The sequence below is a fragment of the Pholcus phalangioides genome, unplaced genomic scaffold, assembly GCF_987345545.1.
Source record: "Pholcus phalangioides strain wild (caught in Gottingen) unplaced genomic scaffold, Ppha-v1.0 ptg000015l_1, whole genome shotgun sequence".
In the NCBI taxonomy this organism is placed as follows: Eukaryota; Metazoa; Arthropoda; class Arachnida; order Araneae; family Pholcidae; genus Pholcus; species Pholcus phalangioides.
Window position 1 is genome coordinate 5,211,314 of NW_028301608.1, and position 13,562 is coordinate 5,224,875.

Sequence of the window (13,562 nt, forward strand, 5' to 3'; positions counted from 1 at the left end):
CCTTCAAATAGTCAGTGGTCCAGTCCCCTCCACATGGTGAAAAAATCCGACGGTTCGTGGAGATGCTGTGGCGATTATAGAGCTCTCAACGCGAAGACGGTTCCTGACAGATATAGCATTCGGAATATTATGGATTTCACTATGGATCTGCACGGTAAATGCATCTTCTCTACCATAGACTTGAAACGCGCTTATCATCAAATACAATTGTCTGCTTCCGATGTACCAAAAACTGCTATTGTCACCCCTTTCGGACTCTTTGAATTTAACGTCCTCAGTTTCGGGTTGCGAAACGCTGCGCAAACGTTTCAGCGCTATATAGACGAAATATTGCGAGGACTTCCATTCTGTTTCCCTTATCTAGACGACGTGTTAATTGCATCTTCAAACCTTGAAGAGCACGTCGGTCATGTGCGTGAGGTCTTGAAACGTCTGTGTACACACGGATTAAAAATAAATATCGACAAATGCGTGTTCGCATGCAGCTCAATCAAGTTTCTAGGACATTTAGTCAACTCTCAGGGCATTAAACCGCTACCAGCCAAAGTCGATACCATTGACTCTTACCCAAGACCCAAAAACAAGGCAGAACTTCGCCGATTTGTCGGTATGGTTAATTTTTACCGTCGCTTTTTACCGAAAGCGGCTGCGATACAATTGCCACTGCATCTAGTACTTCGAAATTGTACGCGTCATGACAAAACACTTATTACCTGGACACCAGAGCTCATTAAAGCTTTCGATGACACAAAACTCGCTGTTAGAGAAGCAGTTCTTTTGACACATCCGAGGCCCTATTCCCCAATTGCACTCGTGACAGATGCCAGCAACATAGCTATCGGCTCAGTGGTACAACAACGAGTCAATGATAGCTGGCAGCCGCTCGGGTTTTTTTCCCGCAAACTGAGTGATACTGAAAAGCGATACAGTGCTTATGACCGCGAACTTTTGGCAATTTTCGCATCGATCATTCACTTCCGATATTTACTGGAAGGTAAACCTTTCACGGTTTTCACAGATCATAGGCCGTTAGTGTTCGTTTTCAATCAGAAAGCCGACAAGCTTTCTCCTCGACAAATTAATCAATTAAATCTAATTTCTCAGTTTACAACTGATATTCGTCATATCGAGGGAAAAAGCAATGTGGTAGCGGATGCTCTCTCGCGAGCAGGAGTTGACCTACTTTTTCCTTCTTCCATGAATTACGACCTCATCGCTGAAGCACAGAAGAATGACCTTGAACTGAAGCAGTTGCTTGACGGAAATATACCATCTTCACTCGCTCTTCAACAGCTCTCTTCCCCATCTGGAAAAACACAACTTTTTTTCGATACCTCGACATCTAAACCACGGCCTTATATTCCTAAACAATACCGTTGGGAAGTGTTCAAAATTATTCATCAACCTGCGCATCCGGGTGTTAAATCCACTGTTAAAATGATCATCGACAGATATGTATGGCCGAACATGAAGAAAGACATCCGACATTGGGCTCAAGCGTGCATCGCCTGTCAGAGGTCAAAAATTCATCGTCATACCAGCCCTCATATTGGACAGTTCGTATCTCCATCTCGACGATTTAGTCACGTGCACATCGACATAGTGGGCCCGCTTCCATTATCAGAAGGTTATCGCTACTGCCTCACTTGCGTAGATCGCTTTTCAAGATGGCCCGAAGCCATTCCTATAGCAGATATTACTGCTGAGACTGTTGCTAAGGCTTTCATACATACTTGGGTTGCACGGTTTGGAGTACCAGAAGTGATCGTTACTGATCAAGGTCGACAATTTCAGAGTGATCTATTCCGATCTCTCGGCAAACTACTGGGGATCAAACAAAATCGTACCACTCCATACCATCCGGAAGCGAATGGTGCCGTTGAAAGGTGGCATCGCGTCCTTAAAGCAGCGATCAAGTGCCATTCATCAACAGATTGGGTGGCAGTATTGCCAATCGTCCTTCTAGGACTAAGAGCGGCATACAAGCCGGAACTGGAATGCTCCACATCTGAACTGGTATATGGTGAACCTATCAAACTCCCTGGCGAGTTCTTCTCAGCTTCCACCACAGACGTCAATGAAAAACAGTTGCTCACTGAATTACGACAACACTTTTCGAAAATTCGACCTGTCCCAGCGTCTCACCATAATAAATCCAAAACATTCATCCATAAAGAACTTGATCATTCCACTCATGTTTTCCTTCGCAATGACGCTGTCAAGAAGCCATTGCAGTGCCCATATGATGGCCCCTATGAAGTGGTCGCAAGGCGCAATAACACTATCACCATCAAATGCAAAGGAAGAAACGTATGTGTGAACATTGCACGAGTGAAACCAGCGCACATTGCCACTAACAGTGACAGTACAAACAGTGAACCCATTGTGACCCGTTACGGCAGAGTAAGTCGTCCCCCGAATCGTCTCATTGTATAAGTGCATTCATAATCCCGTCCTTATATGTGTATATATATTTTTTTCTTTCTTTTGTTGTCAATAATTAGTTCGTGCGATCCGCACTGGAGGGGGGGTACTGTGGCGCTGCGATCGTCACGAGAAAGCGCGCGCGTCCGTGGAGAAAAAAAAGAATTATTGCTCTTTCTTCCGGCGCTCGACAAGGTTGTAACACCTCTGTGTGAATAAATTTCTCTTTATCTATTTTGTCGTTTTGTGAACCACAAATGCTTTGATGAGTTTTATTTATTGATCTTAATCCATTTGTACCCACGAGAATTTGGCTTTATGTTATTTAGCCTTGCCGCTAGAGGTTGTATATTGTAGATGACAACCCTATTCAGAGATTGGCATCGAAAAAAATCCTCGTAAAGCCGTTTCTGGTTTAGAAATGAACTCTTGAAATTGGTGTATTTTATTATCTCGTGGGGTTCTTTTGTTTTCTACTTTATATTATCGACATTATATTGTTATTTTCACGCAAGTGATTCTTTTGAAATTGATTATTTAGATAACAGAGTTTCATGTGAATAACTAACACAATATGTAGTCATATTTTTGCCGTCCTCAATTGAGGACAGTGGCGTATTTACAAGGGGGGCTTAGCAGGCTATGGCCAAGGGCGGCAAGTTCAGAGGGTGGAAATTTTGAGGAATGAGTTGCCAAGGACATTAGTAGAGTGGGGGCTCAATAAAGTCGCCTCTGCCCAAGACACAAGGGACTAGGTCAGTGAGTGAACAAAACAATGACCTAGAGAGTTTATACAAGCACGTAAGTGAGCAAAAGAATGACTCAAATATTCTTAATTAGTGCAATTTCAAAAATATCCCAATATTAAAGTGGAATTCAAAACGCATCAAGGTGTGGGCATGAACGGGTTAACTGGCTATTATACCGGGAGTTATAGTGAGTAGTAATGCCAGTTACTCTCCCTGGAAGTAGCTGAATGAGATGAGAGATTTTTCACAAATTAATATTTCGATTATTTTCCGCCATTCAATTATTTTCAAAAGTTTTTATTTTTTATTTTGACATCACATTGCTATATCAAGTATTTCTCTTATTTAGCATCTGATACGCGTCGTTCGCATAATGCTGCGGACATTCTCGAAATAAGCAAACGACAGAAAATAATCGAAATATCGATTTGTGGAAAATTCCTTATCATCCAGCTACTTCCAGCAAGTAACTGTATCACCGACATCTTTCTGAATTTTCAAGACAAAAAATTTGAAATTTTTATTTAAGTTGCCCTATAAATTTGGCAAAAAAACAAGCAATGATAAAATAAAATTTATATCTCCAGCGCATGAATAATCGGAAATCATTTACTTAAATTGCTCATATCTCACATCGAATACGTAAACGTATACAAGAAAAAACGCTTTGAACGCGATTTTTCCTGATTATATTTTTAATCTTAGCTCAGAAACTGCAAACTACTACACCAAAAATTCTGAAACTTTTCAGAAACGTTCATTAGACATGCGTTAGTAAAAATGGATCTCGAACTTGAATATCTGACCATTCGTTAGAATTATATGAATTTTTAAAGTGTAAAAAAATATATATTTACCGTCGGTCAATTTCTGAATCGGAAGTTTATTTCACTAACACATGTCAAATAAACATTTCTGAAAAAATTTTCAAAATTTTTGCCGTAATAGTACATTTTTAATCTTACGATGAACTCAAAAACTGCAATCTGAGAAAATCACGTTCAAGGTGTTTTTTCTTGTATACGTTTAGACTTTAATTCATTATTTCTTTCTTTTATTTTGAAAGAACAAATTAACCGATTGAGACGAAATTTTTGGCATTTGATTTGCTATTCAAAATGACATTTTTTTAGTCATGTTTGAAAAATCCCCTTCAGGGGTCGTGACCATGGCCCCAGCCCTGGGGCCCGGGATAGTTCTCATCATTTTTATGTTTTTCCTTAAATTAACTACAGAAGGACCCCGTGAAAAGTCTGACTGGGGGCCCCGCAAAAGATCCCAGCCTAGGGGCCCCGCTCCAGGATGTGGGGGCCATGGTCGTGACACCCCCTTAAATTGTTTTCCATAAGGCCCCTACTAAACTAGACAAAGCTGGATCTGACAGGACGCGCTGGATTATAATCCCCTACAGTTGAAAGTTTTGAGAGATGGAAAAAAACCACATGCAATCACAGCATACGAAACGATCACTGTTGCTGCCTAGTTGTCCATTCGTAAACCACTAGATGAACTCATTTCTCTTACTTAGTACCACACTTAGCAAAAATAACAAAAACTAGTTACTGCAGAAAAATTTTTCAGAACTAAAGTACGTTTTATTATTTTATCGTTTTAAGCCAAAGAAGGATCCCAGGGCCAGAGCAGTCCACGTTTACGGTAATACTAGGATTATGCAATGAATTGTGATTCGACAATGTATCATAGAATGAGTTTTAAAACCAAAGTACTTACGATCTATACATTGAAAGATTTTCAAATTTAATTAAATTTGGATTCTTTTTCTACTTGCAGGAAGCAGCGTTAGCTAAACTGGCTGCATCTGAAGCTGCAACATTCGTTTCACATCAAGTTGGTATTTTTTTTGTTTTATATTGCCTTTATATAAAATACCTCTAATACTTATAGTGAACAAAAAAAAAAAACAAGGAAAATAACTGTAGTACCTCGACATATGAGTATCTCAAATCACGAGCAAAAATTAAAAAAAAATTACAAGAAAAGTATTTGCACGCTTAAAAATTCTCCAACTCGAAAATACTGTATTAAAATTGCAAATTTAAAACGTACGAAAAAACGGCATTCAAATGTATTAAATTTCCCGTATTTGGAACAATTGAGCCGACAATAAATACTACTGAACAGCATATGCAATCTGTGAATATCCCCTTGAGAAACTGCAAATGAATTGGGACATGTCAGAATGTGTCATGTATGTGTTCTATACCAAGCGTTAAGTTTGTTTCTGAGGAAAACCTGTTATAGTGCGACCAGTGAAAGATGACCTCTGACCTTGTACGACCTTCATCACAGAAATAAAGGGTTCATTCTCCAGTAGGAAGAAATGGGTGAAAAAAGAACTCTTCAATAACAATCATGGATGGTGTTTATTTTCTTTTTTCCCCATTTCTCTCTACAGAAGAATGAAACCTTTCGTTTCGTTATGAAGGGCGTACAAGATCAGAGGCCATCTTTCCGTGGTCACACTATACTAGGGTTACCAGACGTCCTCCCCCTCTCCTTTTTTGTTTTTGATGTCATTCCAAGCGTCCTCCAACGTTTTAGAATGTTCGTTCTTTTGTCCTCCTTTTCACGTTTCCAACATGTCTCTTTTTTTTTTTTTTTTTTTTGGAGACTTTTTTTTTAACTCTGAAACATTTTTCTTTTCATTAACACGGGTGCTTATGTGTGTGTGTGTGTTTGTTTGTTTTCCCCAGACATGTTCACATACTTTCACCACTTGGAATTTCTCACCATCGAAATTCCTAGGAAACAAGAACGCAAGGTGCCTCCTAGCAGAGCAGATGCTATCTATATAGGAGAAATCTATATAACCAGAAATTCTACAGGCCTATATATAGGAGATTTTTATTTCGGAATCAATTCTGTTGGTGCTCTGTCCCGTGCCACAGAACACTGGGTGCTCAAGTACCCCCGGCTCCGACGCCACTGTCTGTATGTCAGTGTATGTTCTCAATACAAATCTACAATTTTCGGCCCATCTTCGTCAAATTTTGCATCTACACCAATTATGACCCGATTTGAACGATAGGCAATTTTAGAAACTCATCAGAGCTGGACGAAACAAGTGTCGGCAACAATGTTTCCTCAATGATTTTTGGAATATTTACTTTTGTTACGTAGTTCCCAAAAAAATGCGTTTCAGACATGTTTATCTCTTGAAAATGGTTTATAAATTCTTTAATGTTACCAGTATATGCTATCGCTTCTCGGCCTTTTGGCTGAGATCAAAGTGTAGTATATGCAGGAAAACCGGAATAAACGTGAATAATTATGTGAATAAATATATCCAAATTTATATCTATTCACAGCAAACTATCTGGACAGGAGACGTAATTTTTGTATATCGTGGACTTTTTTGTATATCCTTTATTGATCATTTTTAATTTGTCTATAAAGTTTAGAATTTTTCCTCATTGAATGGAAAAAGTCCAAAATAATTCCAATTTATAAGAAAGGGGATAAGGCTTGTGCAACAAACTATAGACCGATGGCAATTATTTATTGTTTTTCAAAATTTTCGGATATGTTATACATGCGAGAATATATCCTCAAAGTAACAAACTCATATCAGTATATCAACATGGTTTCATGCCTAAAAGATCTACTGTGACCAATTTGATGAAACTTAACATAATTGGAATCAATTAATAAAAATGTTCACAAATGGATGTCATCTATGCTGATTTTGCTAAGGCATTCGATAAAATTCATCATGCTATTTTATCTGAAAAATTAAGAACATTTGGTTTTAATTGTAAACTTGTGGATTGGTTCAGTAGTCTATCTTCAAGGCAGAATTTGTTATATATTATATTGTTCCGCATTAAGCAAAAGTGTTAATGTAACATCCGGGGTCCCTCAAGGATCGGTTTTAGGACCGTTATTCATTTTAGTTTTCATCAATGATCTTGCTGAAATATTTGAAGTGTGATGTTCGCCGATGATTTAAAGATTTTCAGAATTATTGATAATTGTTGAATCGTGCAATAGACTACAACAAGGTATAAATCTCCTGTTTGCATGGTGTGATTGAAATTATTGGTATTTGAATATTGATAAATGTTTTATAATCACTTATAGTAACAAAGTTTCACCTATAACTCATTCATACCATGTAAATAATATTGCTTTGTCAAGGACAGAATCAACGACTGATCTTGGTGTCTTATATTCTTCCGATTTTAATCTCTCAAAACACATAAATATATATTTTTAATAATGTGCAAATATGAAATAGAGATCAAGGGTCTTCAACGCATGGTTCGCGAGCCACATTTGGTTCTCTTTGACGTGGCTCACCGATAATTTTCAGAACTGAATGAAATAATTCCAGAGCGAATTGATGGAAATTCAGAATTACAAAAGAAATAATTTTATAATTTTCGAAACAAATAGTTTCAGAAATATTGAGAAAAAACAACTTATAAATCAACGAGAGATACCGTATTTTAACGTATGTAAGGAACCCCCTTTTTGCCAAAAATTGTGTACCAAAAATAGGAGGGGTATCCTATGCATGGATAGTATTACAGATCTCTCCAAGTTTTTCCAAATTTTTAGCCCAAAAAATCAGCGGGTTTCCTATACACGTTAAAATAAAGTAATTTCGTAGTTTCTGATAGTAATTATTTTACAATCAATAAAAGAATGCATAATTATCGAAAAAAAATGATTTCAAGCTATATTGAGAAGGAAAATAATTTCAGGATTACCACACAAAATAAATAATTAATTAAGTAATTCTGTGGATAATTTTAATCTGAAGTCACTTCAAACGATTCTTTAATCATTAGTTAATCAAAAACAATTTTCGGAATTAGTGGAAAAAATAATTTAAAAACTAATCGAAATTGATAATTGATGAAAGAAATTATTTCAGAATGAACAAGTCTTCAATTACTTTTTTTAATCATTTTCCTATTGACTATGAATTTCATTAATTCTGAAATTTTTTCATTAAATATACTTTTTTCATCAATTCTGAAATTATCTTTTCATTAAATATACTTTTTTCATCAATTCTGAAATTATCTTTTCATTAAACATGATTTTTCATTAATTCTGAAATTTTTTCATGAATTACGAAATTATTTTGCCAATGAAATTATTTCTAATTCTCACGTTCGTTAATTTCTCTCTTAGTTCTGAAATATTTTCTAAAAGTAATTTCGAAACATGAACTTCCTTCACTGCATCTGGAATACACGTCTCCATTGTTTCTTTTTTCAACATTTCTATAAATTCTGTAACTATGTAAGCCTTTTCATTGACGGACAACTTGAAAAAAGCTTTTAAGCGCCACGTGTGACACGCGGGCCTTACGTTGAAGACCCCTGACTTGTATTTACATCTCAATAATACACAGTAGTTTAAAAAAAATACGTATTATATTTTAAGGCCATTCAGATTCTGGGAGGAATGGGTTATGTATCAGACATGCCGGCTGAACGTCATTACAGAGATGCAAGAATTACTGAAATATATGAAGGAACAAATGAGATACAGCGCCTCATCATAGCCAACAATCTCATCGAAGAATATGGTCTCAATTAAATAGATGCGTTCATTGATATGAACAAGTATCATATGTGAAATTCGTTTTGTGTGTGTTATATTAATCAACTTTATATAATTATATAAATATGATGCATCTGTTTTCGTATGACATTTAAATTTCACACAATTTAATTTATTAAACATTTTTATAAATGATTTTGTTGATGAGAAGGAGTTTAAAGTTAAATGATTAACTCTGTGCTCAGATGGCAAAATACTGTCACTTGAGGTCTTCCGCATTCCGGAGTCTCATCAGTGGCGTATTTACATTGGGGAGGGGGGCTTAGTGAACTACAGCCAAGGGCAGCAAGTTCAGAGAGGCTTCAAATTTGAGGAATGCGTGGCCAAGAAAGTTAGCAGAGTGTGAGAAGGGCGACAAAGTTCGTTCCAACCTCTCGATGGAATTTGCCTCTGCTCAGACAGCAAGTGACTAGGTCAGTGAGTGACCCAGAAAGCTTGGAAGTAAGTGAGTGAGCTAAAGAGTGAAGTATGCAAATCAGAATCCTGTAAAATCCTATAAAATACCCGGTTAACAGCTCATATCGGAATTTTTCTGTTACTGGCGGTAAAAAAAAGTTTGTTTTCATTGTGATGTTCATATTGGTGGGTAAAGCACTATTGCTGAAATTGTTTTACCTCAGCCACGAATCGCCACTTTACGAATGTTTCGGACACAAAGGAGATTGAAGAAAGGTTCAGGTCCAATCGCTATTTTCGAACTTTCTTTCAGCGCTCTCTATCGACAAAATGTGAACTCAACATTTTTTTAGCACCAAAAAAAAAAGCCCTTTCGTGAGAATTGTTTTATTAAACCACCTTCAAATATGCAAATTCTTTCAATTTTTTATAAATTTTGAAGCTGTTTACGAATTTATGGGGTACACTATATATACCGTAGTAATATAAAAATAGTTATAGGTATATTACAAATTCATTTTCACTGCTGTAATTTCTCTCAAAAATCTGCCCCTATCTGCCCTTATGACTCTCACCAATATTTTTAATAGCTTGTTAAAAACTTGTCACTTCCCGAAGATATGGAAGCTTTCAGTAATCAAACCTATCCACAAATCTGGCTCTAACCCTCTCATAGCCAAAAATTTCCGACCGATCAGCCTTCTGAGCAATATATCTAAGCTGTTTGAACGTATTCTTCTTATACGATTCAATAACTATCTCGAATCTTCTAATTTTCTTCGTCCTGAGCAGCATGGATTCAGAAGAAACCACTCCTGTGTCACACAGCTGCATCGAGTCGTAGAATTCGCAATACAAGCCTTCAACCACAAGGATTTCACCTGCGCAATGTGCTTGGACATTAGTAAGGCGTTTGACAAAACGAATCACGTAACTCTGTTGGCCAAGCTTGTTGAATACGGTTTTCCTGACCACTACGTGTTGTTCTTCAACAGCTATCTTAAAGACAGGCATTTTCTGGTAAAAAATGGAAATGCTTGTTCTTCTGTTCGTCCAATAAGAGCCTCGGTTCCCCAAGGATCAGTTCTTGGACCTCAGCTCTTCTCCATCTACATCAATGACTTCCCTGCCCCCCAAATGGGCATACTGGGACTCTTTGCGGATGATGCAATTATTATCACCAACAACAGAAAATCTGATAAATGCAGAGAAAATCTTCAGGAGACTCTAGAGGAGGTTGAAGACTGGTGTGAGGATAACGCTGTCGAGCTTAATCATGCCAAGTGTCAGTTCATCTGGATAACAAGAAGAACCAAATTCACTAGAGCACCAATATACCTGGGCAGAGAAGCCATAAGACCTGTGAAGGAAGTGAAATATTTGGGATGCATTCTAAACCAATCATTACCCTTCGTTCCGCAAATAAATCACGTAAGAACTAAGGCTACCCAAACCATGGAAATGATGTCACGCATTACATTTCCAAGTGCAAGACTAACTCTTAAAAACAAAGTCATATTGTTTAAATCAATCATTAGACCTATCATGACCTACGCCGCCCCAGTATGGGCTCATGTTTCAAAAACCAACATGCAGCGTCTGCAAAGTCAACAGAATAAAATACTGAGAACTCTTGTGCGTGCACCAAAGTACATCAGAGGGGCTGACATTAGAAAAGACCTGAAGATTCCAACCATCCTCAGCTACATCCAACAAATCTCAGAGGATCACTTTGAAAGGATGAGGAACTCAGAATACGAGCATCTGAGAGAGCTGGTCGATTACAACCCACGTGAAAGACTAAAATTTCTTAGGCCTCAAAACGTGCTGCACGTGCCATGGTCGGTGCGTTAAGGTCTGAACTACTGAGCTGTATAATCTTTGTCGATCTATCATAATATTTTTGTACTTTTAATTTGCTATCGAAATAATCGATCAACTGTATTGCATAGAGTGGCATTGTGGTTTGATGCACATGACTGATCTTGCACTGCATCAATTTGTATAATTTCGGCTAACACACTTGTTTTTCTATGACTTCTTTTGTATGTTAGATTTATTTTTTATTATTATTTTCTCATTAGTGCATTATGTAGCGTTTTGGTGAATTTTACATAAGTAATTTTATTTTTGTGTCCATTATAATATACATTTATCGCATAATATGTATGTGTATATATATGTGTGTGTATATATATATTTTTTTACTACTATTGATTTTACTGATCAACTGCTCTATTGCATAGAGTGGCATTTTGGTGAAGTTTGGCTGATCTTTGTGTATTTTACTATTCTGATGGTAGCATTTATCGGACTGTATGTGTTTTTTTTTTCTCTCTCTATTAACTTACAAGCACTACACATCTACACAAACACGCACAAACTTGTCTATAACCCTCTTCATAGCTAGCAAGAGCAGTCTGTAAGTCGCCAGGCAGCCCCTTCGGGCTGGGCAGCGACGAGAAAAATTAAATTCTGTCTGTCTGTCTGCTGTAATTTGGGAACTGAGTTTATGAAGTTGTTCACCAAGCAGGTCCTGACTTTAACGATAGGCTACTCCACTGCAAACATATTTTTACACATTTAAAACTTATGGCATTCAGAAACCTATTTGGAATCTCTGAACAGTGGGATCGGAGCCGAGGGTGTTTGGCAACAACAACAGTAATTAGTAGCACTGGTCCGAGCACCCCCAGAATTTATTCAGAAATCAAAGCTTCGTACATAGAACTCAAGACGAACACCCACATAGGTTCAAAGCACTTCCGACGCTCCTATCCTCAAATTAGGATCGCATGCAAGCACGACGCTAAAAAATATGGTTGAATAATTATCATTACATGTGGGGGCACATACAGTATCTGTCCCTTGAAGTAGTATGTGTCCAGAGTCCAACGTGCATGAGATGAATCAAGGTATTGATCAATTTTATGTGCTTTCTTATAATCGAGAACTGATGTTATGATGACTGTTATTTCACTACAGTCGATCGAACTTGGTTAATTCGAAGTCCTAAGTCACTCGAAAAAAAGTTCGAATTATCCAAAATTTGAATTGTCAAATTAATCTATCCTGGATCTATCTGTAAAATTACTACAAATTGCAACTTAATCAACATTCACATAGGATAATAGTTTTCAATTCTGTGGTGTTTGGTCAGAACATGACATCTCCAAAAAAAAGACTTTTGGAGTAAGTCTTGCTGATTATAACTAATTAGAAGTTGGATAAATGCACAAATACGCGCCTACGGCTAAACAACATGATGATGTACGATATTTTCATTTGTATTTGTGTGTATGATTTACTTCTGATTTTTAAATGACAATGGAAATACTTATATCTCAAAAATGTGATTTTGGAGTTATCATGTTCTGACCAAACACCACAGAATTAAAAGTTTTATCATCGGTTCCGAAACTGATTTCAAAATTTTAATAATTTAGAATTATAAAAATTGATCTTAGCTACTACATTATTCCACTACAGTTGCAGTCGAATTAAGCAGGGTTATCGGCTGCAGTGACCATTCCCTGGCTGGAAGAGAGTAATGTGAGGTAAGTAATAAAAAAATAAAAAATTCAAAACAACAGTAGTAGCTTACTACAAAAACAAAAAGAATGGAAATGGGATGATATGGAAAAGAAAATCTTCAGATCTAGGGGACGATGCTAGATCACTTTTGTGAGTTATGAGATGTAGTCCCAGGATGATGAGTGTGTGTTTAGATTGGAAAGGACCTGAAAACCAGAAAGAAATGTCAAATAAATCTTTTACTTTACGAAATGAATTTTTCGAAACGACAAATGGATACACGGAGGTTGGACGCCATGAAGGTGGGCCAACATTTAATGGGAGGAGAGGACGCAAAAAAGGATGGAATGCGATGACGCATGAAGCGGGAGCAGTTGAAAAGAAAATGGGTCGCAGTTTCCGGAAGTTGACAGTGAACAGAGAGGGCTGTTAACTTTTTTGATGAAAAACAAGTAAGCATTAAGAGGCGCTCTATCACAGATTAACTTATAAAAAAGGCGTTCAAATTTTGAATTAGAGAAGAGATGAGAAATCTGATTACAACAGTTGAAGAAAATTTGAAAGTCAGGAATAGTGGAATTAAGCGAATCAGATGTATATTGACGAAATGAGAGTCGTAGCATAGATCGTAGGTCCTCTGGATAAAGAGCAGGCGTGACGTAAGGACAGGGTGAGGAGGAAAGCGAACGAGCATAGCTGTCAATAGACTCATTCAAATCTATCCCCGAATGTGCAGGGACCCAAATTAATGAGATATGGCAGGTATAAGAACAAACCATTAGAAGTTGGGAATAAAGGAGGTGGATGACTGTGGGAGAGTGACTGGAGAATTCATTAATCGCATGAAGAACTGATTTAGCA

The 13,562-nt window shown here is 37.2% G+C and overlaps 1 protein-coding gene across 1 annotated transcript in view; it reads left to right on the forward strand.

Moving 5' to 3' along the window:
- The window catches only part of LOC149075309 (short-chain specific acyl-CoA dehydrogenase, mitochondrial-like), a 40,988-nt gene extending 32,121 nt beyond the window's left edge, over positions 1 to 8,867 (forward strand). Inside the window, exons 10-11 of the mRNA XM_089242658.1 lie at positions 4,965 to 5,021; positions 8,592 to 8,867. Coding sequence (XP_089098784.1) covers positions 4,965 to 5,021; positions 8,592 to 8,747 — 213 coding nt within the window. The 3' untranslated portion in view covers positions 8,748 to 8,867. The remainder of the gene's footprint in view (positions 1 to 4,964; positions 5,022 to 8,591) is intronic.
- The last annotated feature ends 4,695 nt before the right edge of the window (positions 8,868 to 13,562 follow it).